The sequence below is a fragment of the Capra hircus genome, chromosome 2, assembly GCF_001704415.2.
Source record: "Capra hircus breed San Clemente chromosome 2, ASM170441v1, whole genome shotgun sequence".
NCBI lineage: Eukaryota > Metazoa > Chordata > Mammalia > Artiodactyla > Bovidae > Capra > Capra hircus.
In genome coordinates, this window is record NC_030809.1 from 64864688 (window position 1) to 64890214 (window position 25527).

Genomic DNA, 25527 nt, shown 5'->3' on the forward strand with positions numbered 1-25527 from the left:
GAACAAGCAGAGGAGTCTTCATTCATTGCAATATCACTCTGTGTATCAGTTGAGAATCTCTTCCGCTGTACATAACATAATCTCTTCTGCTGTATATACATCAGTGGCTTAAACAGCTGGGGGTTGTGCCCCACAGAAGCAGCCCACAGATGGGCAACCCAGAGGCGGCACAGTGGCTCCTTGCCACAATGAACACAGTCCTTTTACTTTTCTGCTCTGCTAGTTTTGATCCCATGCTTTATACTCCGTGTTAGCAACATGACTGCTGCAACCCCACACCTCACATCTATGTTTCAGGCAAAAAGGAGGGAAGACGAGGTTAAACATTTTTCTCTTTGGGAGGCTTTGGCTTTTCATTTGGAAAAGAATGTGCTTCTCAAGACTGTGTTCACATCTCACTGGCTAGAACTGTGTCATGTGACTACATCTAACTGCAGAGGAAGCTGGGAAGTTCAGTTTTTTACTATCATAGTCTCCATAGTGGAGGCAAGCAAGGGTGAAGGGGCTGGAGATTGAGATTGGTTTAATCAGCCCGCCTGTCGCTTCCCACCACTCACATCTGTAATTGCTTATAGTTCTGTTAAGTTTGTATATTGCTTGTAGTTTTTCACACGCATGTGTATGTGCGTGTATTTTCTGACTCAAACTGAGAGGTCCCTCAAGCTGTGCCCCTGTGTGTCAGGGAGATTTCTAGGATGAAAGAAGAGTACCAGCTTGGAGTTAGAAGATTCTGACCCCACCTCATCACTGACCAGTGAAGTCCAGCAATGCCCAGCAGGGAACCTTTTCAGGTTCTTCTAAACTGTAGACTCACGAGCCAGCCGTGGGCCATGCCTGGAATAAGATAGGAGACCACAGGCAGGAGGCACACCTGGCCAGCAGGGTGGCCCTGGGCGCTCCCCTGTGGCCGTGACCCTCCTGTACTTTGTCAGCAGCCCTCTGGCCATCCCAGGAGCTGTCATCCCTGAGCTGTCCTCAGGGAAAGACTAGGAAGAGAGGATGAAGGGAAGGGAGACCCTCACAGGGTACAAGTGGGAGCTGTGAGGGCGTGGAAGCTTCGTGCCCCACAGCCCTGCAGGCATGGCTTCCCAGGATCCTGACAGGGGACACGGCTGTCACCTAAGTCACGGCGGCAGGCAAGACCACCCTATAGCACCCCCTTGAATGTTTCAAGGTCTGCATTCCAGATGCAGTGCAGGCAGGGGTCCTGTGTTCTCTCATCAGTACTGGCTTGTCCCTTCTCCATCTGTTTCTAGGAAACTTAACCAGGAAAGAATTTTACCAACCTTTTGCTCAGAAATCCATTTCCCTCTTTAGGCCTCAGGTTCCTCCTCTGAAAAATGCCCTCATTTGCTGTTGGGAATTGGGCAATATCTGACACAGTTTGACAACTGGCGGCCAGTTCCAGAATTTGAGAGCTGCTCCTGCTGCTGCAGCAGCCCATTGGCTGTGCTGACAGAGCCTGCCGGCCTCTGGACTTGCACCCTAGAGACACTATGAGCCTGGTCTTCTGATAGTGGAAGGCCAGGGGGCATGGCCGTGAGCCCGAGAGATGCTCTCTGTGGCCTGGCTGCCGACTCCTGCTGCACCCCTCGTCTCCTGGGGGGAAGCCCAGGATGGCTGGCCTGTGACTCAGCTGCCTCTCTTTGTAGGTGGGCTGTAAGCTGGTCATGGTCTTCTTCCAGTACTGCATCATGGCCAACTACTCCTGGCTGCTGGTGGAAGGCCTCTATCTTCACACGCTCCTTGTCATCTCCTTCTTCTCAGAACGGAAGTGGCTCCAGGGATTTGTGGCCCTCGGATGGGGTATGTTCTCCAGGGTATGGTGACTGTGTGACAGGTGGGAAAGGGCACTGAGGCAATAAGGGCTTGGGTTCCAGTTTCAGCTCCACACTTACTTAAGTTAGTGAACTTGTGTGCTGTTAGACAAGTTTCTTGATGGTTAACTCTCTGGCCTCAGTTTGTCTGTCAAATGGGAAGTAATAGCTAAAACCTAGGTCTGATTTCTGGCATCCAAAGCCTTTTACAATTTGATACCCCCAACACCTGTTGCCTTATCTTCTCTAGACATTCCATGCATATGTCCTCATTCTCACCTCCTTTCTGTATCGGGTAGGGTGCTTTTAACTGTAGCTATCAGAAAACCTGACTTAGATAGGCTTTAAACTTAAAAGGAATTAATTGGTTCATATAACTGACAAGTCCAGGGATCACCATGCAGGTGAGGCTGAATCCAGCAGCACAACATTATTTCTTTTTGTTTCTCTACTTCACCTCCTGTAACATCAGTGTTATCATTAGGCTCGTGTTCCCAGTGTAACTGTCAGCAGCTTCTGGGCTTTCTCCTGGCTTCATTGCTACATCTAAGGAAAGAAAGAGGCTGTGTCCCAGCATTCCAGCAAACACTCAGATTCACTCTGATTGTGTCATACACATCCTTGAACCACTCACAGGGGCCTGAGGGAGTGGCTTAAGCTACTCTGACCACAGAGCTTCTCAAAGGAAATTCAGGATTCAGTCCAGGCAGGAGAAGAAATGGTAGTAAGACAGCCAACTGTAGGTTCCATTGCTTCTCTTCCCCCTTTCCTTTCTGGTCAGTGAAGGTGATAACAATTCCGATTTCCTGAGCACCTACTGTATGCCAGGCACTGAGCTGAGCACTTTAATCATCACAACAACCTCCAGGGGCCTCGTAGGAACCTTGGCTCAGAGACGTGATGTAACATGCTCAGCCCATACTGTGGACAAGAACAGAGTCAAGATTCAAACCAAGGCCTGTCTCTTTGCAAATCCCCTTAACTCTTACTCTGCCTCAAACAAACATCCATCCATCCATCCTTCCAGTCATACACACGTCCATCAATCTGTCCACCTGCCACCCATCCATCCATCCTTCAACTGTTCATTTGATAAACACATGTAAGCTACCCACTGGGTTCTAGACAGAGTCAGATTTCTGTGAGTGACTCACAGGCTTACAGAGGTAGTCATGTGTACCAGCCATTAGCTTCATTTACTCTCTTCTTGGTGCCTTTAATTAAGAAGTGTCCCTGCCAGGAATGCCCTCCACTGTCTTTTCTGCTTGTCTAAATCATGTGCAAGGGTTCTGCCTCTATCAGACCATCAGGGAGGTTGCCTGAACTGCCAGAGTTTGCCAAGCCCTCCTGCTTCTGAACTCTTGACAGTCTGATTAACACATGACCCTTGGCCAGTGGAAGCTGTAGGGCCCTGCTGATCTGGATTTCCACACTGGCCAGTAGTCCCAGAGGGCCTGGGACAAGGGACTTACCTTATACAGCCAACTCTGCCCCAAACATCCCCAATATGGAGCCAGCTCCCTGAGCCTTGACTCCCAGATCTGGCAGGATTTTCCTGAATGAACATGGGCAGTTTCATCATCTGTAGTATCAGGATTGTAATTTATTCAGCTTTCTTTGAGCACTCCTTTGTGCTCAGAAGGGCTTACAGAGGTTCCAAAAATAAAAATGATTCCATCACTGAAGGGGTTTGTAGTCTAGCAAGGAGACAAAATTGCGCTGTGATAATATCTCCATCACAGATTCTTAGCAGGTTTAATGAGATGAGAACCTTCTTTTCTTCCTCAAATATTTGTTGAGCATCTACCATATGCCAGCCTGGGGTTAGAGCTGCACATAAAACAGCACCGGTTCCTTCTCTCCAGGCCTCTTTGCCTGCATAACCCCAAGGGGACATGAAAGGACTCAGGAAGGTCTAAACTTTTCCAACTGTGAAAGGCTTTTCTCTTGCAAAAGCAGTAGCCCCTGCCTCAGTTTGTCCGTATTTCCTGCCGCAGGCCCCGAGATAAGTTGCTTAAATGAGTATGTGGTCAACCACAAAACTTTGCAAAAACTTTTTTTTTCAAATTAGAAAAAAAAATTACCATAGTCTCATTTATTGAACATTTTCTGAGGTTTCTTTTCAGACTTTTCTATACTCCTAGTTTTTCCCACTTGGTTACAATCATCCTGTATGTAGAATTTTGAATCTTGCCTCTTTCCTTAAACACAGGCGCATGCTCTGTATTCTTTCAAATCTTCAATAAACATTTTTAATACTCTGTGGATGTATATAACCAAATACCTTTTTTTTTTTTTTATGTTAAGATTGTTTCTCATTTTTCAGTGGGACAAATAGCACAGTGAGGAGTGCTTTTGTGGGCAAAGCACATGTATAATAGAGAATCCTGGAACTGGGACCCCTGAGTCAGAAGGCACAGGCATCTAAAATTTTTAATACTTATCCAGAGCTTTTACTTTTTCAAGGTGGCTGGAATGTCAGTCTGTGCCCAGAAAAGTGTGACACCTCAGGCTTTTGTAGGAGATGAATCAAGCTCCCTCCCATTCACAGAGGGAACTCAAACCAGTGCTCCTCCAGCTGGAGCTTCATTGGAATCATGCAGAGGGCATGTCCACCCACCCGGCCCGAGTCTTGGTCTGGTGGGCAGGGGTGGAGCCTGAGACTCTGCATTTCTTGCTGGGCCCCAGGTGATGCTGACACCCCTGTCCCAAGGGCCACACTTAAAACCATAATTTAAGCAGTTATCAGGTTTTCTAACTTTTCCACTGACTCACTGTTAAAGATGTAAAACAATAATAAACAAGTGGCCCTCAGAGTCCATATTTGCCCAAAGTACACAGAATTTAGGTAAAGAAATTTTTTATCAATGTCATACGTGCACTTGGTTTAAAGAATTAAATAGAAGCACAAGTCTAGGACTTCCCTGATGGCACAGGGATAAGAATCTGCCTGCCAATGTAGGGGACATGGGTTTGACCCCTGGTCTGGGAAGATGCCACAGGCCATGGAGCAGTTAAGCCTGTGTGCCACAACCTCTGAGTCCAAGCTCTGGAGCCCCCAGGCAGCAGCTACGGAGTGTGTGTGCTGCAACTACTGAAGCCCGTGCACCTAGAACAAGAGAAGGCACCGCCGTGAGAAGCCCTTGCACCACTGCCAAGAGTAGCCCCAGCTCTCTGCAACTCGAGACAGTCTGCACCAAGCAACAAAGACCCAGCACAGCCAAAAATTTAAGAATAAATTAGAATTTTTAAAAAGAGGATAAACTTCCTTAAAAAATAAAATGTCAGCCTAAAACAAAAAAAAAGAAAAAAGTGCCCTGAAAAGGCTCGCACTTCTGCCTCTCAGAGGTAATACCTTCCCATTTTTCAGTTCTTCCTCCTAATATTTACTCTCATATTTCTAAACGATATTCTACTATTTCGTGATTTGTCCATCTGAGATATTACTGGTTGACTCCTTATGATGGAAGGGAAGGACATGAAATTCTTCATCTACCACCTCATCTTCCCATTAGAGTTGTTCACATTTGGGGCTGAATCATATTCAGTGTATACATCATTATGTCTATATGAATTTTCCTCATAGCTCAGATGGTAGAGCAACTGCCCATAATGTAGGAGACCCGGGTTCAGTCCCTGGGTTGGGAAGACCCCCTGGAGAAGGAAATGGCAACCCACTCCAGTATTCTTGCCTGGGAAATCCCATGGACAGAGGAGCCTGGTGGGCTACAGTCCATGGGGTTGCAAAGAGTAAAACACGACTGAGCAACTAACACACACACAAATCATCATTCAGTTCGGTTCAGTTGCTCAGTCATGTCTGACTCTTTGTGACCCCATAGACTACAGCACGCCAGGCCTCCCTGTCCATCACCAACTCCTGGTGTTCACTCAAACTCATGTCCATCGAGTCAGTGATGCCATCCAGCCATCTCATGCTCTGTCATCCCCTTCTCCTCCTGCTTCAATCTTCCCCAGCATCGGGGTCTTTTCAAATGAGTCAGTTCTTTGCATCAGGTGGCCAAAGTATTGGAATTTCAGCTTCAGCATCAGTCCCTCCAATGATTATTCAGGACTTATTTCCTTTAGTATGGACTGGTATATATCATCATGTCTATATGAATATTGTTCACTACCAAGCCAAGTGGTATAGAATCATTTTACTTCCAATATTTGACTTTTTATGTTTTATGGAGTCATTTTTAAATTTAATTTTTATTTTATATTGGAGTATAGTTGATTTACAGTGTTGTGTTAGTTTCAGGCATACAGCAAAGTGGATCAGCTGTACATATACATGTATCTACTTTTTTTCAGATTCTTTTCCCATATAGGTTATTACACAGTATTGAATAGAGTTCCCTGTGCTGTACAGCAGGTCCTTGTTGATTGTTTTATATAATGTCATTGTTCAGTTGCTCAGTCATGTCTGACTTTTTGCAACCCCATGGACTGTAGCACGCCAGGCTTCCCTGTCCTTCAGCATCTCCAAGAGCTTTCTCAAACTCATATCCATTGAGTCGGTGATGCCCATCCAAGCATCTGGTCCTCTGTCACCCCTTTCTCCTCCTGTCTTCTATCTTTTCCAGCATCAGGGTCTTTTCAAATGAGTCAGCTCTTCGCATTAGGTGGCCAAAGTATTGGAGTTTCAGCTTCAGCATCAGTCCTCCCAATGAATATTCAGGATTAATTTCCTTTAGGATGAACTGCTTGGATCTCCTTGCAGTCTAAGGAACTCTCAAGAGTCTTCTCCAACACCATAGTTTGAAAGCATCAATTGTGTGGCACTCAGCCATCTTTATGGTCCAATTCTCACATCCATACATGACTACTGGAAAGACAGACAGTCAGCAAAGTAATGTCTCTGCTTTTTAATATGCTGTCTAGGTTTGTCATAGCTTTTCTTCCAAGGAGCAAGCATTTTTTAATTTCATAGCTGCAGACACCATCTGCAGTGATTTTGGAAAATAAAGTCTGTCACTGTTTTCATTGTTTCCCCATCTATTTGCCATGAAGTGATGGGACTGGATGCCATAATCTTAGTTTTCTAAATGTTGAGTTTTAAGCCAGCTTTTTCACTCTCGTCTTTCATCTTCATTAAAAGGCTCTTTAATTCCTCTTTGTTTTCTGCCATAAGGGTGGTATCATCTGCATATCAGGTTATTGATTTCTTCCTGCAATCTTGATTCCAGCTAGAGCTTCATCCAACCGAGCATTTGCATGATATACTCTGCAAATAAGTTAAACAAGTAGGGTGACAATATATAGTGGTATGTATATGTTAATCCCCAAATTATGGAGTCAATTTTAATTGACTCATTTTATCTTGCTGTCATTAATTCTCCCAAATTCTCAACAGAACTGGAAAACCATCCAGTGCCAGGTTTCCTATCATCAAAGGCAACAAAATGTAATCTATCAGTCCTATTTGTTTGGTTTATTCCTGCTCTATTAGTGTCCTAGGGCTGCTGTAACAAGTTGCCACTGGCTTAAAACAACAGAAATTTATTCTTTCCCACCGTGGGGACCAGAAGTTCAAAGTCAGGCTTCGGCAGGGCCAGTTCCTTCTAAGGTCTCCGAGGGACAAGATGCTCCATGCCTCTGTCCCAGTTTCTGGCAGTCCTTGGTCTTCTTTGCCTGGTAGGAGCGTCACTCCAATTTCTGCCTCCATCTTGACATGGTCTTCTTCCCTTGTGTCTCTCTTTGTGTGGGTCTCAGTGCCTTCTTAAAAAAAATAACAGTCATATTGGATTAAGGCCCCTATAAATATAACCTCATCTTAACTAATGACACCTTAAAATACCTTGTTTCCAGGAAAGGGAAAGGTCACACCTAAGGTTCTAAGGATATGAACCTTTGGGGTGGAGGAGGATATGCCATTTAACATAATCTACTAACCCGTGTTCTTTCTAAAGGAGCTTTCTGCCCTCTTGCTCTGCCCTCTGGTCGTTCTGTAGACTCACTCACTCCCTTAACCTTCACGCTGAGTTTTTCTTCATTTCCTCCACAAATCCTATACCTTGACTTCTTGTTTCCCTATCTTTGGTTTACTGTTTGGTTATCTTGGAGTTCATCCTCTAGTATCTGTCTAACAGAGAATGCATGGAAGGTACATTCTTTTGCACTCCATACCTAAACATATCTTTTTTATTTTAAGTATATTTATTTATTTGGCTGTACCACGTCTTAGTTGTGGCATGTGGGATCCAGTTCCCTGACCAGGGATTGAAGCCTGGCCCCCTAAATTGGGAGTGAGAGTCTTAGCCCCTGGACCACCAGGGAAGTCCCTAAACATATCTTTGTTCAGCTTTCACACCTAAGTTATAGTTTTCCTGGGCATAGAAATTAGGTTGAAAATTGTTTCCCCAGAATTTTGAAGATCTTCTATTTTGGCACCTGGTGTTATGGGACTTGCCATGTCATTCTGTTTCCCAAGCTTTTACTCACCTCTCTCTATAAGCTGCAGAATCTTCTCTCTGTCCCCTGTGATTTTTTTTCTTTTTTTCTTACTTTTTGACTGTGCCATGGAGCATGTAGGATCTTAGTTCCTCAACCAGGAATGGCACCTGTACCCCTTGCAGTGTAAGTGCAGAGTCTTTTTTTAAAACCCTTGCCTGAGATTGACATGTACACGCTGCCTTATTTATGTAGCTTTGGCTGTGCTGGGTCTTTGCTGCATACAGGCTTTCTCTAGTTGTGGAGAACTGGGGCTACTCTAGCTGCCATCCGCGGGCTTCTTGTTGTGGTGGTGTCTCTTGTTGTGGAGCACAGGTTCTAGGCACACGAGCTTCCGTAGCTTCATTAGCTCTGGGCTTGAGGGCCCTCGAGTGTGTAGGCTTCAGTAGTTGTGGCTCTCGGGGTCTAGAGCACATGCTCAATTTGCAGCTCTCAGGCTTAGTTGCTCCTCAGCAGGTGGAATCTTTCCGGACCAGGGAATCAAACCCAGGTCCCCTGCACTGGCAGACGATTCTTATCCACTGCACCACCAGGAAAGTCTGGAAGCATGGAGTCTTAATCACTGGACTGTCAGGGAAGTCCTGGTCCCTTGCGTTTTGAAATGTCATAGGAATGTGCCTCCATGCAAGTTTGTTTTCATCCTTTTTGCTGCTGAGTGGCGGTCCTTTCATCTGGAGACTCACATATGTCATTTCTTGGACAGTCTTCCTACACTGCCCCTTTGATCTTTTTTCCCCCTCTGGTTTTAATCCTCTCTTTCTGAAACTTTTAATCAGATGGTTCACATCCTGGAATTGACTTCTAATTTTCTCCTTTCTTTCCTCCTATTAATACTTTTCATTCCACACTTTGTGTTCTGGGCAGTTCCTGGTCTTTATCTTCTAGGCAATCTATGGAATTTTTTAAAGTCTTAATCATCATATATTTAGTTTCCAAGCCCTCTTCCTCGCTCTCTGAATGCTCCCTGTTTTCAGCATCCTGTTTGTGTCTTGTAGAGGTAATCTTCCCTCTGATCTCTCTGATGATATTCCTTAGAACTGTTTTGCTTAAGTTCCTCCTGTAGCCTGTATGGTCTATTTCCTCTGAGTTCCTTTTCTCTGCTTGTTTTGGTCTTTGTCTTTTATGTAATCAGCCTTCCTCAGATGTTGGTGACCTTGACCATTCAGAATTAAGAATGAGTCACTTCAGTGTTGACTGAAGCCTGTCTGTGTGTGTGTGTGTGTCTGTGTGGGGTGGTGGTGGTGCTTGGGGGTTGGGTCACATCTCTCATGGGAGACTGGGCTGGAAATGGCCACTGTGTTGGGGTCCTCAGCATGGCTATCTACAGACCCTTTTTCTAAGGCTGTTTGCTTCCTCCAGGGAGGAACCCTTTCATCTCCCACCTGGGGTGGAGGTTGGAGGGCTGGAGCAGCGTAGAATCCTGGCTGCTGGAGGTCTGAAAACTGAGCAGCCTAGGGATGGGGCTCTTCTCAGTTAGGGGATAGATAGGCATGTCCATTAGAAATAGAATCTGAGTTATATTTTATATAACTTAAAGTTTTTCAGTAACCACAGTAAACACAGTGAAAAGAAACTAGTTTCACTAATTAGTGAAATTCAATAGTATGTGTTATGTAACCCAATATAACCAAAATATCAACCTTTTAATGTATGATTTAAAAAATTGTTAATAGCATATTTTACATTCTTTTATTCATGCCAGATCTTCCACATCTGCTATCTTGTGCTTCTGGCACGTCTCATTTGAGAGCAGCCACGTGGCAAGGGCTCGGAAGCCACACGTGGTGAGAGACGGCAGTACTGGGCAGCACAGGCATAGCTCAGCTGAGAGCCCCTCCCACCCTCTGCTCAGTTGCCCCCAAGAATTCATTTCTGTCAGAGATGAGCAGCTGACTATTTGGCTGTGGGAGGGTGGTTCTGACCACCTGGGGTGGTTACCTGCCTTCTGTCCAGACTTCCAAACCATCCTGCTGCCCACCCCCAGATGCAGAACAAGTGCCTTCTCAGAGGCACCCCCTGTGCAGCACTCTTGCTTCAGCTTTCTCTGCTCCAGGACACCAGCCAGTTACTGCTCCTCTGCCAGCTACCAGCCTCCTAAGCGTGTTGACATCTCTCATCTGCTCTACCCTCCTTTTCCATTCTTTGGGCTTATAGGCTTGTAGCATTTTAATTTTTTACTATCATTTTGAAGGGGTGTCAGTGAGAAACAGATAAATGTGTAACTTCAACTTAACGTGTTCAACTAGAAGTCAGGAAATGTTCTTGTATTTTGTCTTTAAAGTTCTTGTGTATTACAAGTCTCTAGTCTAAAATCTATTTTTGTTTAAATGATGTCGATAGGTTGCATTATCAGTCAAATGGCTAAAGTTCTTACAAATCAATATTTGAATAGAACTGATTGTTCTCCTGTGGTCTTGAATCCCCTCCCCAAATATCCCAGTTTGATAAAGGGCCTCCACCAGTGGCCTCCACAAGGTCAGGGTCCCCTCCCTTCTCCCCTGCAGCAGTCCTTCAGAGTCTGGCCCAAGTCTGGCCCAAGGAGACCCCTGCCCTGAAGTGGCCTTCAGGATATGTCTGATCCTGCATCAGTTCCCAAGGATTCCTTGGCACCCTTGAAGCATGAGGCTGCACATTTACACAGCATGGCAAGGGGGTTTCCATGGCAACTAGACCTCAGCATCTGCTCACTGTCTGGCCTAGAGTCACTGATTGTCCTGTTTCTCATAAGGGTGTGGAAAACTGAGTCATCTCCCTTCTGCCCACCCTCCCCCTTTATTTTTAACCCTCAGGTTCCCCAGCCATCTTTGTTGCTTCGTGGGCTGTCACCAGGTACTTTCTGGAAGATGTCGGGTAAGCTGTTGGATGGAGGGGTAACAAGAGTATGTTTTATATGGTCCAGTTCTTTCAATAGGATGGACCCTTCTCTGAAGCTGTTATCTAGGAGAGGCCTATGTCTCAGACCCTGAGCCACAGGTGGGTTCTCTGCTGTGGAGGCCGCTGAGTGCCCAGCTCTCCTGGATGTGTGTTTGCAGACATGCTGAGCCACCCTCCTGCTGCCCAATCAGCTCTGTGCTTGGGTCAGGTGCCTGACGAGAGCTGTGTTGCTCAGGGAAGAAGCTCTAAGGACCAACCTAGCTTTTCTCTTCCTGGCAGCTCCCCACCCCGCTCCTCCCGACATGGGATGTGTGAGTCCTGCAGACTCAGGAGAGCAGGAGGGGAGAAGCAGCCTTCAAATCCCCGATGGGTGCAAAGAGATCTAGTCTCATTCTCTAAAGATTTGGCTTAGGGACAGGGTGAGCCTGGGGGCTGCTGTGAGTGGGCTCATGGATGGAAAGCTTGAAAGAAGCTGGGGAGGTGGTGAGGCAGCATGGCCCCGTGGGAGGCCATGTTTCATCCACGTAATGACACAGCCAGGCCATGGCGGACGAGGTGTAGAAGTGTCTTGCCGTCCAAATTCAGTCTAAAATAATCCTTTTAATTGAATTAATTCCCTTTAAAAAAATCTGGATTTTTAATTTCTCTAGAACAAATGGAAAGCTCTGTCAACATTCCCTAGGTCCCCTGTGGCAAAATGAGCTGGGCAGAGTTGTGGCAAAATGAGCTGGGCAGCGTTGTGGCCACCTTAGACCAAGCGCAGTCTGTCTATTTGCTAAGCCCCCATGCCCCCAGGGCATGATGTCCCCAGAGCTGAGGTCACATGACACTCACCCAGACACTTCACTCCCTGACACTTCACCTGCCTGGCTGCCGTTGGCCACCATGCTCCCCAGTGATCTTGACCATGCGCTTGGCTCTGGGGTCCAGAATCTTCCATCTCAGATCTGTGTGCTTTTGCTCCCTAGACACTCACTGGGCTTGCCTGGAGCCTGGATGCTCCCCAGCCCTGGCGGTGCTCTTGGCAGCAGAAGACGGTCAGTCCTAAGGGTGTTAGGTCCACAGTCTCCAGGGGGCAGGACCACAACGTAGTCTTTCCTGCAAAGGGCACCTCTGAGAACAGATCTCTTCTAGTCAGCCCAGTTCCCCACTACTAGTGATGCCTGGCTGTCCTTCCCTAGGTGCTGGGACATCAATGCCAATGCGTCCATCTGGTGGGTCATCCGAGGGCCTGTGATCCTCTCCATCCTGGTAAGTAGCTAGCCCCCCTGATCTGGGCTCCAATGGGAGAGACCAGAACAGTGACAGGCTTGCGGGGTGGAGGGCCTTGGCAAGGCCAGCATTGCTGCCTCCAGGTGTGTGGAGGAATAAACCAGAGTTTCCAGAGGCTGGGCAGCAGCAGGAGGGTCTGGGAGCCCTGCCTCCAGAGACTGCCAGAGGGGAGGGGAGCGAGGCCAGAGTAAAAGTTTGCCTTGGCCTTGTCCACTGGGAGCAGCTTCAGTGTACCAAGCCGAGCTCCTTACCTGGAGTGGCTGGCTTGGGTCACTTGATATTCTGCCTCCACTGGTTCAGATGGTTGGATCTTGATCATTTTTCTAAGCATTCTCTGGTTGAACTGGGCAGACTCACTGAGCCAGGATCATGGAGGGGGTAGCACCTGGGGAAAGCCAAGGCTGCTGTGGTCTTGTCCTCTGTGGTGATGTGCCGGGGCAGGAGGGCAGGCCTGAAGAGGTGGCCTCAGGGGCGAGATTGAGGAGTGACTCTTGGACAGGGCAGTTCAGGGTGTCTCAACCTTTGCTCTCCTGTCACCTGGGAGCCTTTTAAAAAAATACCAATAGCAGAGATTCAGGCTCTCCTTGTCCTGGGGAGGGGCCTGGGCACTCAGCTTGGTTTTAAGTTCCCAGGTGATTCTGCTCTGCAGTCCAGAGCCCTGTAGCTAAGCCTGTGGGTGTGGCTAAGGATAAGGAAGATCCATGGGGTGGGGAGGGCGCCCTGGGGCAGCCCTTTTCCTAAGTAATATGCACAGTCTCAGAAGGATGCCAAGACTACAGAACCAGGTGACAGGAAGTGCTCTTCCTAGGCTCACAGGAGGGTCAGACTGGGCAGCAACCCCCTCTTCCACTAGCTGGCTGGCTTGCCTTGCGTGTTTGGTTGAAGGGGCCATCCCATAATCCATTTTCCTTTTTTTCCTTTTTTCAAAAATAGTAGAATTGGGGGGGTGGTGGGAAATAGTAAAATTTGGGACTTCCCTCGTGGTCCAGTGGTTAAGACTTGGCAGTCCAAATGCAGGGGTCAATCCCTGGTCGAGGAACCGAATATCCTGCATGCTGCATGGTGTGGCCAAAAAACAAACAGAAAAGAGTAGAATTTTACACCATCCTCCCTATTATCTCAACTCACAACAGGAGAGCTAGAAATTGTAGAGAAATCTGAGTAGCAGCCACAGTTCAGTTCAGTTCAGTCGCTCAATCATGTCCAACTCTTTGCGACCCCATGAATCGCAGCATGCCAGGCCTCCCTGTTCATCACCATCTCCCAGAGTTCACTCAGACTCACGTCCATCGAATCCGTGATGCCATCCAGCCATCTCATCCTCGGTCGTCCCCTTCTCCTCCTGCCCCCAATCCCTCCCAGCATCAGAGTCTTTTCTAATGAGTCAACTCTTCCCCTGAGGTGGCCAAAGTACTGGAGTTTCAGCTTTAGCATCATTCCTTCCAAAGAAATCCCAGGGCTGATCTCCTTCAGGATGGACTGGTTGTATGTCCTTGCAGTCCAAGGGACTCTCAAGAGTCTTCTCCAACACTACAGTTCAAAAGCATCAATTCTGCAGCACTCAGCCTTCTTCACAGTCCAACTCTCACATCCATACATGACCACTGGAAAAACCATAGCCTTGACTAGACGGACCTTAGTCGGCAAAGTAATGTCTCTGCTTTTGAATATGCTGTCTAGATTGGTCATAACTTTTCTTCCACGGAGTAAGTGTCTTTTAATTTCATGGCTGCAGTCACCATCTGCAGTGATTCTGGAGCCCAAAAAAATAAAGTCTGACACTGTTTCCAATGTTTCCCCATCTATTTCCCATGAAGTGATGGGACCGGATGCCATGATCTTTGTTTTCTGAATGTTGAGCTTTAGGCCAACTTTTTCACTCAGGAGAGCATAATGACTTCTCCCTATTTCTGCTTCTCTTAGAGGGTGTGAAGGTCATTCATTAATTTGGAACCACTCAGGGTAGGAGTTAGGGTTAGAAACGCAGTGACTGATATGGTCGGAATGCACAGTTATCACCAGTACAGAGGGTGTCTAGTGCTTTAAACACAACTTTATTTTTGCTGCCCTGAGACATTGCTACCCAAAGTTACTTTATGTTAATAAATAAATAATTTGATTATAATTTTGATTAGGCCAACTTTAGCATAGTGTTTTCTAATCTGACTAAATTAAAATTTAAGGGAGAGTGAAGGATATTAAGCTTTCATTTCCTATTATAGTCTTAATACACTGAAAACTGTATACTGAAATCTGCTATTATATATCAAAAGTTGTTTTTTGTCAGCTTGTCACATTTAAATAATTTCTGAACATTTTTTATTAGCATAATAATATGGCAGAAAAATATTGACTATTCTATCACTAATTATGTTATACAAAGAATGTACTTGTTTTATGTTAAATCAAAACATTCTCACTTCTAAAATAATAGTAATACAATTCATATAAAAATGGAAAAATACAAAATGTATTTTTAAAAAGGGACTAAAATCACCCATATTTGTAGCACCTAGATGGACATTATGATGCTGTGCTTTTCTGTCCTGCAATTTTCTTTGAGTGCAGGTACTTTTTCAAAATGCTTATTACAGTTTTGTGTCCTAGTTTGTTTTTTTTCCTTAGCAGTAGATGTAAGCTTTCCAATGTCACTTGAAATTATTTGATCAACTGCTGTGCTATAGCTGCTAAATACTGAGCCAGTTTCCTTGCTATAATTCTGGGACTTTGACAGGCCAGTCCAGGAGAGCCCCAGGGCCCAGGCTGATTTCATGAGACTGTGGTCTCTCTAGTGATTGAGGATATTGGTGGGCGAGGGGACACTCCTGATGCCAAGTATCTCTCTCTCAGCCTGTCACGGGGCCCAGAATTCCTCTATTTAAGATTTATTCTTGAGATAGTTAAATTTTTCCCTTTCGCTTTCAAATGCTTCCTATTAAATACAACTCAAAGAGCCTTTGTTAGTTTATACCATGCTTAGAGCAAGATGCACAAAGAGTGAGCTGAGAAGTGTCCTGACCAGGGGTGCTGAGCTGGGGTCCTAGACACGCCACTAATCCTGTGTCTTCTGGCAAGCGGCCCTAGGCCTCCAGGCTACTCGTCTGAAAATGAGGGTGCCCGCCCAGTCAGTTCCACTGATCCCTGCTTCTGCAAAATGATTCTGGAGCTGGTGGGTGAGGGGAGGAGAGAGGGTGCTATATGGGCAACCTCGTAGTGTGGCTGGCACTGGGCACTGGAATGGGGGAAAGGATGTGGTCCCTGTCCTTTAGAAAGGCAGGATTGAATCGGCAGTTAATGGACACACGTGGATGCTTGCACTTGGCCCCTTGAAGTATTTCAAGTGCCCTTACAAGTAGCATCATCCCTAATACAATAAATCAGGAAAAGGAGGTGATCAGAAGGCTTCCTGGAGCTGGTGACTGAGCTGCAGAGTGACCGTAAGTCTCTGAAGCAGTGATTCTCAAAATGTGGTCCCTAACCTGGCAGTTTCACCGGGGAGCTTGTTAAGAATGCAAATTCCCCTGTGGTCTGGAGGTTAGGACTCCGGACCTTCATTGCCGAGGGCCTGGTCCCTGGTGGGGGAACTAAGATTCTGCAAGCTGCAGCTAAAAGAAAGAAAGGAAGAAGCAGCAAATTAAACCATAAATGTTGGGGGTGGAGCCTGGCAATCTGCACCTTAAACTTTGAGAACCTCTGCTTATAAAGCCTTTGCTACTTGGGCGTAGTCCAAGGCCCAGCTTTGGCATTCATTCCCTGGAAAGTGAAAATGAAGTCGCTCAGTCGTGTCCGACTCTTTGCGACCCTGTGGACTGTAGCCTACCAGGCTCCTCCGTCCATGGGATTTTCCAGGCAAGAATACTGGAGTGGGTTGCCATTTCCTTCTCCAGGGGGGATCTTCCCGATCCAGCGATCCAGGGATTGAACCCGGGTTTCCCGCATTGCAGGTAGACATTTTAACCTCTCAGCCACCAGGGAAGCCCCTAGAGCTTGCTAGAAATGCTGAATCTCAGGCCTGCATTTTAATAAGATTCCAAAACATTCCAGTTGTGAGTGATCCACCCTGCAACTGAGCAGACCTCAGAGCTCCTGCCGCCCAGGAGTGGAGGCTGAGCCATGGAAGACTGTGTGTTTCTTCAGGACTGGGTGTGCTGGAGGGCGTGATGAGCCGTCTTGCTGTGGCTGAACTGCCTTCCCTGCCTGGAGCTGGAGCCAGGAGAGGTGGCTGGAAAGCAGATCATCTTTAGCCTCACCTCTGTCTTGTGTTTTACAGATTAATTTCATCCTTTTTATAAACATTCTAAGAATCCTGATGAGAAAACTTAGAACTCAAGAAACGGGAGGAAATGAAGTGAACCATTATAAGTAAGTGGAAGGCAAAGACAGCACTCAGTCAGTCAGCAGGCATTTACGGAACACCTGCTGTTTACCCAGCTGGTGCTCGATACTGTTAGAGGTAGAGGAGGAGGAAGAACTGGGACCTCATCCCAGGGAGTTTACAGTGGGGTGGAGGGAAGGAGGAGTGGGTCCTTTCCTCTCCATAGAACTGCCCTGGAGGTGGGGAGAAAAGAAATCTAAGCAGGACCCCTGTAGGCAGATATCTCACCCTTGGGATGAGGCTTGGGAGTCAGGGGCCCAAATTCAAGTTTTTATGGGGACAGTGACCCTCCTTATCTATGGGTTTTGCAACCAAGGATTCAACCAACCTTGGATTGCAGATTGCAAATATTTGGGGGAAAAAATCCAAATCAAAACATTTTCATTGTGTGAGGTATTATAAGTAATCTAGAGATTATTTAAATATATGGGGACATGTGCATAGATTTAAGCAAATACCCCATTTCATATAAGCGACTTGAGCATCCAAGGATTTCATTGTCTGCAGAGGGTCTGGAGCCAATCCCCATGGGTGCTAAGGGTCGACTGTGTATTTTCCAGCTTTCACTAGACCTTCACCAGATTTTCAAGATAATGTGATTCAAAAATACTTTAAAATCTTTGAGATGGTCAAGAAAGATGCCATATTAGTCTGCTCAGGCTGCCATAGCAAGACACCACTAAAGTGGTGACTTAAGTGGTTGACTTAAGAGAGAGAAACTTAATTTCTCACTATTCTGGAGGCTAGAAGCCTAGGAATAAGGTGTTGGCAGATTTGAATTCTCCGGAGGCCTCACTCCTTGGCTTGTATACAGCCGCTTTCTTGATGGGTCCTCACATGACCTTTTCTCTATACATGTGCAATCCTCATATCTCTTCTTAAAAGGACACCAGTTGATTAGACTACAGTCCCACCCTGATGGCCTCATTTAAACATAATCACCTCTTCATAGTCCCTATCTGCATATACAGTCACATTCTGAGGTAGTAGGGGTTAGTTAGAGCTTCTACTTAAAATTATTTTTTGTGGGGAGGGGGATACAGTTCAGCCCATGACGACTGTTAAAGGCAAATCAGTGTCCACCAGGGGCTTTCTCTGTGATGTTCTGGGTTCTCAGAATCTGGCAGAGGCCTGGATGACTTGGTGACAGATTTTCCTAGGGTATCTTTAGAGCAGTGGCTCTGAAGTAGGGTCATGCTGGGGTCAAGAATAAAGTTGCCAGATAAAATACAGGATGCCCAGTTTAATCCGAGGCTTGTATAAATAGCTAATAGTTTTTTTGGTACCTACACCAAAAAAACCCCCCACAAAACTATCTGCTGTTTATCTGAAATTCAAATTGAACTGGGCATCCTGTATTTTTGTTTGTTAAATTTGGCAACCTACCCTGGGAAGAAAACAAAAGAGCTTCTCCTTACAGATATTCATTAACCAACAAATGAGAATGGTGGCTTTGCTAATAATATGTTAGACAGTGTGTGATATCTTAATAGTAACATATGCACATATGTTATAGCGTAATTCCTGTGGCTACGGGTTTCAACGCATTTTACTGATAAGGTTGCATAATCCAAGAGTTTGGAGAGTGAATCCAGGTACTGGGTATGTGGGAGCTGGAGATTTTCCAAAATGAAAGCTAAATAAACAAGCAGTGGGGACACCGTGGCAGAGCCTCCCGTAGTCAGGCAAGATGGGGGTGCTTGTGGGTGTGGGGTTGCCCGAGACTGCAGTGCCTCTTTGCCCCCAGGCGTCTGGCCAAGTCCACCCTCCTGCTGATCCCCCTCTTCGGAATCCACTACATCATCTTCGCCTTCTCCCCAGAGGATGCCATGGAGATCCAGCTGTTTTTTGAACTGGCCCTTGGCTCATTCCAGGTAAGCTCCAGGGGCAGCAACTTTAAGGTGAAAGGAGGCATTCTTTCTCCTTAGGCCAAAACCCAGATCTTCCCGAAGGTAGAGGAGTGCCTCATCTGGCAGAGGCCCAAGAGAGGCAGGGGCAGGGCCTCACTGTGCTGTGTGACCCTCAGAGGGTCCCAAGTTCCCCACCAGTCACGTGTCATATGGGGTGGGAGATGCAACTCAGGAGAGAGAGACTGACTCCAGGGAGGACAGAAGGGAATGTAGCCCTGGTGCACTAGACCACACAGCTCTCAGCAGTTAGAAACAATGCGAGCGGTGAGGGCTTGAGCTGAGCCATCGAGGGGTGGAGGGGGGCAAGATGAGCTGAGCAGGAGAGGAGGGTGGGGTGGAAGGCTGTTTAGAAGAATATCCTCATCTGCACACTGCGAAGTCCATAAAAACGCCCCGAGCTGAAAAATCCAGAAGTAACCGCATCAGCACATTATGCAGAATCAGTCAGGAGAGTTCCAAGTCTGAGGAACAGGAAACACAGGCAAGGAGGTCAGGAGGCTACTGTGTTTTTCTTTTCTTTCTTTTCGTTTTGGTGACAAGAGACATTTGACTCTTTGAAACAAATTACATACACAATTTACTAAAAATAAAAACCAACTTTAAAAAAAAGGGGGAAAAGGGGAGAGGAGAAAACGACCTACCTACTAATTCAACAAGATGTTGTAGTTAAAAAGTATAGTAAACCTATCTGGCCAGAAGAAACTTTTAACATGAATCCCAAACTTCACAATGTTATTTGTTTATTTACTCATAACTATCTCCTTCCAAAAATAATGATGTAGCTTTCAGAGAAAACATAACAAAGGACAAAAAATAAGCAGATGAGGGATCAGTGAATAAAGAAAATAAAGCCAAAACTGAGTTCATACACAGAAACAAGTTTGATGCGGTTCTCTGAAGAGGGGAGAAGTGTGTCATAAATTTTGGTCTGGAGCTTCCCAGTAGCCAAAGCAAAGACAGGAACACACTCTGTTTCAAGACTTAGATGTAAGCAGCCTGGTTCCCAGGGAAAGCCTAGGATTATAGTTTTGGGGCCCGAGAGAAATCTCTCCCTGTGGGCTTTTCTGAAGAAGCCAGCTTGTCATCAACACACAGCCCATCCACAGAGACTTCCTCACCTGGGCAGGCCTTGGCCTCAGGGTGAGGCTGGGTGCCTCCCTCATTCCTGGAGTTCTGTTCGGAACAGGGTGTGCCCAGAGTCATCTCCCCCTGTCCTGCTCAGGTTCCAGGGAAGACACATCAAGAACATATTCCTGAGTGGGGTCTGGCCCTAACCCATGCCTGCAGACCCCACCCCAGGGCTGTCCCTGATGCACTCTTCTGAGCCTGTTCTCTGCCCAAAGACTCTCGCCAGCACCCCAGACCCCTGGAGATGTAGTCTCTGTGTATAATCATGAGCTTTTTCTCTGGATTAGGAAGTTTCCGTGTAACATGGGGGAAGGTTGGGCTCACCATGGCCCTTTTATCAGGTGGCGGGGCTGTCCAAAGATGGGTGGAAGGTCTTGACCCAGCTGACAGAAGTGGGTAGTGACCCCGATGAGACCCAGGACTGCATAGATGAGGACTTCCTGTCTCTGGAACTAGGCTTGTGGCTAGGGCTGCAGACTACATCCAGTGGAAGGCCATTTAGCTCCTCTCTGGGGACGTGCTTATTAAGAGAAAACTGAAAGCACTTTCCTAAATGTTCCCATAGGAATGTTTTAGTTCAATTCAGTTCAGTCGCTCAGTCATGTCCGACTATTTGTGACCCCATGGACTGCAGCATGCCAGGCTTCCCTGTCCATCACCAACTCCCAGAGCTTACTCAAACTCATGTCTATTGAGTCGGTGATGCCATCCAAACATCTCATCCTCTGTCATCCCCTTCTCCTCCTGCTTCAACCTTTTCCAGCATCAGGGTCTTTTCCAATGAGTCAGTTCTTCACATCAGGTGGCCAATGTCTTAGAATTTCAGCTTCAGCATCAGTCCTTCCAGTGAAAATTCAGGACTGATTTCCTTTAGGATTGACTGGTTGAATCTCCTTGCAGTCCAAGGGACTCTCAAGAGTCTTCTCCAACACCACAGTTCAAAAGCATCATTTCTTCGGCGCTCAGCTTTCCCTATAGTCCAACTCTCACAGCCATACATGACTACTGGAAAAACCATAGCTCTGACTAGATGGACCTTTGTTGACAAAGTAATGTCTCTGCTTTTTAATATGCTGTCTAGGTTGGTGATAGCTTTTTTTCCAAGGAGCAAGCGTCTTTTAATTTCATGGCTGCAGTCACCAGCTGCAGTGATTTTGGATCCCCCCAAAATAAAGTCTGTCACTGTTTTCATTGTTTCCCCATCTATTTGCCATGAAATGATAGGACAGGATGCCATGATTTCAGTTTTCTGAATATTGAGTTTTAAGCCAACTTTTAAGCTCTCTGCTTTCACTTTCATCAAGAGACTGTTTAGTTCTTCTTCGCTTTCTGCCAAAAGGGTGGTGTCATCTGCGTATCTGAGGTTATTGATTTTTTTCCTGGAAATCTTGATTCCAACTTGTGCTTTATTCCAGCCCATAGGAATGTTTACAAAGAAAAAAAAAGATCTTTAAAGGAGTTTTTTTTTTTTTAAAAAAAGAACCATTGTTCAAATACAAACATATAATCATTTATTATATTTTAAACATACATATAGTGATATAATAAATATTTTTAAAATTCTGTATTATGGAAATTTTTTCCATATACAAAAGTCAAACGAGCAATATAATGAACCTGCGTATAGCCCTTACCCTTCTGTGACCTGTCCTATTTCACCTCCATCTACTCCCCATCTCTCATCATTTTAAGCAAACTCAAGCCATCATGTTATTTCAAATGTAAACATTTTAGTATATACTTTCTGAAAGACAAGAACTTAAAGGACACACGCAGAACCACAATACCATTATCACTGTCATATATTTCTAAAGACTGAAGTTTATTAGAGGCTTCCCTGGTGGCTGACGGTAAAAAATCCACCTGTAGTATGGATCTGGGTTCCTCACCTGAGTTGGGATGATCTCCTGGAGAAGGGAATGGCTACCCACTCTAATAGTGTTGCCTGGAGAATCCCATGGACAGAGGAGCCCGACAGTCCACGGGGTTGCAGAGTCAGCTCCTCCTAATTATAGAAATACTTGCTTACTGAGGAAAATTTGGAAGTAAGGAGAAGTTAAAATAGAAAGGCAAATTCATCCAAACTCTCATAACCCAATGTAATAACCTCTGTTAAAATGGTGTGTTTACTTCTAAGTCTCCTTTCTAGCCAAGAAGACATACACATGTACACACATGTAATTGAGATCATGATGTGTGGTTTTTTAATCCTCCTTGTTATATTTAATTCTCTATCATTCCATCATAAACATTTTCCCAGCTCACTAAAATTCTCCAGAGACTGCATTTTTAATGACTGTATAAAACTAGCATTTCCTAAACTTGTTGGCTATGGGAGGCCACCCTTTACTTACCTGGGACACATCTAACCTGCCCTCACCCAGGGCTCCTGCCCTCACTTGAACAGAGAGACTGTGTCTCAACGTCTCTGAGGCCGGGCAACCCTGGTCCAGAGAGGGGCAACAGCCTGACCTCCAGCTCCAGGCCCACCAAAACCCATAACTCAGGTCCCTCACCTGGAAGCAGGGATCCTCCCTGCCTACCTTCCAGAGCTCTGGCAAGGATTAAGCACCTGGAACCCAGAAGTCACGATTACATAGGCTAAGCTGTGGCCCAAATCCAGCTCTTGTTTATTGCAAAGCCTGCCTTTCACACTCTCTGACAGCAACTCCTAGTCAATGATGCACATTGGAACCATCTGGGGCTCTTTCAGAGCTGCTGCTGGTCCCACCCCAGACATTCGGATCCGGGGCACAGAATGCACCTAGGCCAGAGCTCCCAAGTGATCCTCATGTGCGGCCAAACTTGGAAACCGCTGCCCTGAGTACATGTTCCTGCCCCACCCACATAGTCCCCGTTTTGTGTGACATCATCCATGTCTGAGACTCCAGAGCAGATCCTTCTAGTTTGTCTCTAAAACTCTTGTTAGAATGCCAGGATCCCAGAGCAGTTATGTGTATGAAACCCACTGTAAACAGGCTGGTTCATCCCTCTTTGGAATCCTGTCCATGTCTTAAGTAGCCAGGAGCAGGCCTGGTTGGCGCTGGGAGGAAGGGTTGGGCTACCTGTAGTCAAGGCTGTGGCACCCAGGCCTCTGTGGGGCAGGGTGCTTACCAGCCTAGGAGGTCTGAGGGCAGGGCCTGTTAGGAAGGGCAGGCTGGCCTTCGAGGGTCCTTAGGTGAGCCGGACATCTAGACTGCTAGACCCTGTTCAAAGCTCATGGTTCCCTACAAGCCTTAGGCCTCAAATCCCACATCTCAGCTTGGAGTCCCTGCCTGGTGGGCTCCATGCCAGAATTCTGGGTATTCCATTGGGAAAAGAGGAGTCCAGATGCTGGAGAGGGAGGGTCCTGATAGGTACGATGCCCACCCCACCAGGGAACTTAAAAGCAAACGTAGCCCTGAGGCCTCTGACCTTGGAGATGTGAGTGGGGAGTCAGGCCCCCTTTTCGCTGGCTGAGACCTGCACTTGAGCTCTGCTCAGACTTCAGTTGCATTAAGCAGAAGCTGCTAACTCAGCCACAGGGACCAGGCAGGTCACTGGAATTAATAAGGGAGGCCATCCAGGAGAAGCAGGGCTTGGTGGCACCTGAGGCATTCCCATCCTGCCTGGAGCTGAGCAGGTGGAGCAGCCATGTGAACCCCTGGGCCTGGGTGGGCTTGTTTGCAGGACCAGCTAGAAATCTGGAGAGGTTTAAACAGGGATAGCTACTCAGATAGAAAGACAAATCTGTGACTGTGTGGTCAGAGCAGAGCTCTGGGCGGGATGGACAAGTCTCAAGTGCTACCGCTCCCTGCTTCTCCTGGATGCCCCACCTTACTAATTCCCATGACCTGCCTGGTCACCGAGGTTGAGTTAGCAGCCTCTGTTTAATGTAACTGACACCACCCTGGCGCAGGGCACCTCCCTGGACCCGGGATCATTCTTGCCCCCAAGGGTCTCAGTCTGTGTGGGTGATGCCAGCACAGCTGGGTGCACTGCAGGGCCAGAAGAGGAAGCCCCTGTTCCCTCTGGGGTAGCAGAGATGTGGGAAGGCTCTGGAATAGTCATGGGGAGAAGTGAGCCTGGGGTTGGTGATGAAAGGACCCCAGGGGACTAGGAGGCCTAATGCCGGAGCCCCTCACCAATCCCGTTGCCCCTGCTTCCTCCGCAGGGCCTGGTGGTGGCCATCCTCTACTGCTTCCTCAATGGGGAGGTGAGTGTTCTGGGGTTGCTCTGCTGCCTGGGGAGCTCCCTTGTCATTGGATTGTGGTTCAGAAGGGCCACCTGGAAAGGGTGGCAGGGAGCGGGGTATGGTGTGGGTGGGGGAGACCAGGGCCTCCTGGCTCAAAATCTGTCTTCCAGGAGTCTGAGTTCACTTAATGGGATCAACAGAATCACCCGGAGGCCTCGTTAAAACAATTGCTGGGTCCCACCTTGTTTCTAAACAGGCAAAAAGGCATCCTTTAGGTCTGGACTGGAGGCTGAGAATGTTTTAACAAGCACTCCAGGTGATTCTAACCCTTAGGCAAATTCAGGAAATGGAAAGTGCAGGAACCCCAACCCTAACAGAGGCTGCTGACTGCTGGTTGCCTGATGAGTGACCTCGGTCACTGCCCTGATCTGGGCCTCGGGCTTCCCATCTGTAAAAAGAGTGACTCAGGTGAAACGTCTGCCCCTCCATCCTCAGAGACCTCCAAAGAGTGACTGCTGAGCAGGGCTGTGGGAGCTGCACACTTAACTTTCAGTCTCTGTGCTTGCCCAGAGCATCTGGATCAGATCAGGAGGCTCCTGGCACAGAGGCCATGCAGTTGACGTTAGTTGAACACAGTACTGCATGCAAATAAACCCTTCCTGGGGCTGTCAATCATCTGGTTCACCCCACTTGAATGGGAGTAGCCTCTGATATTTTCCCAAAAGTCAAGCATCAAACCTAGCCCCAAATGCTCTGCTGCTGCAGCTGGGGGTTGTGAAGGAAATTCCAAAGAGTAGCCCCTTGGTCCCTAGATGAGTTCTGAGCTAGAGTGGCTTCATGGGGACGTGTCCAATTGTCCCAGGTGACCATCTGGAGATTGTGGAACGATCACAGGCCCCTTCTTCAGGATAGGTTTGCTGAGGTTTCTGGTGAAAGGTCCTAAGGTAGAGGGGCCCCTCAGTACCTATGGATGTCAGGGCTGAAAATGGTAAATCTGAGTGGAGGGGAAGGCATGCCCTCTGGGCAGGAGTGGCAGAGCCTGTGCTGAGGCCCCAGTGGAAAAAGCAGGACTCGGGCAAAGATCACCCTTCCTTCTTGGCTGACTCCTGGTCTCCGGGGCAGGTGCAGCTGGAAGTTCAGAAGAAGTGGCGGCAGTGGCACCTCCGTGAGCTCCCATTGCAGCCCGTGGCCCCCAGCTCCTCCTTCAGCAACGGCATCAAGGCCAGCCCCTCGGAGCAGAGTCGGGCCACCCATAGGACCAGTGTCATCTGAGGCTGGTCACCCCAGGTCCTGAGGGCTGACTGTTGCAGTAGGAGAGCCTGCCTTCCTGCCAGATGCTGTGTGGTCTCTCCAGTGACTATTACACCCCTCCTCCTGGCCTTGGGGTGGGGTTGTGGTCATGATTCCTCAGAACTGATGGGGCCTGGGGTAGCAAAAGGGCCTGGGATTCAGATCTGTTGAGTTTCCAGGAGAGGGCAGGGGAATAAATGGTAACTGGGATGAGACTTGGTTGGTGTTTGT

The 25527-nt window shown here is 47.2% G+C and overlaps 1 protein-coding gene across 2 annotated transcripts in view; it reads left to right on the top strand.

Annotated features, from left to right (window-relative positions):
- The window catches only part of SCTR (secretin receptor), a 71111-nt gene extending 45600 nt beyond the window's left edge, over nt 1–25511 (top strand). The window contains exons 7-13 of one of the 2 annotated variants that reach the window (XM_018061801.1): nt 1653–1806; nt 11063–11102; nt 12329–12398; nt 16690–16781; nt 18542–18668; nt 23986–24027; nt 25129–25511. In XM_018061801.1, the coding sequence (XP_017917290.1) occupies nt 1653–1806; nt 11063–11102; nt 12329–12398; nt 16690–16781; nt 18542–18668; nt 23986–24027; nt 25129–25278 (675 nt within the window). In that variant the 3' untranslated portion in view covers nt 25279–25511. Of the gene's footprint in view, nt 1–1652; nt 1807–11062; nt 11124–12328; nt 12399–16689; nt 16782–18541; nt 18669–23985; nt 24028–25128 lie in introns of both variants that reach the window. The other variant, XM_018061795.1, reaches the window with a different exon arrangement.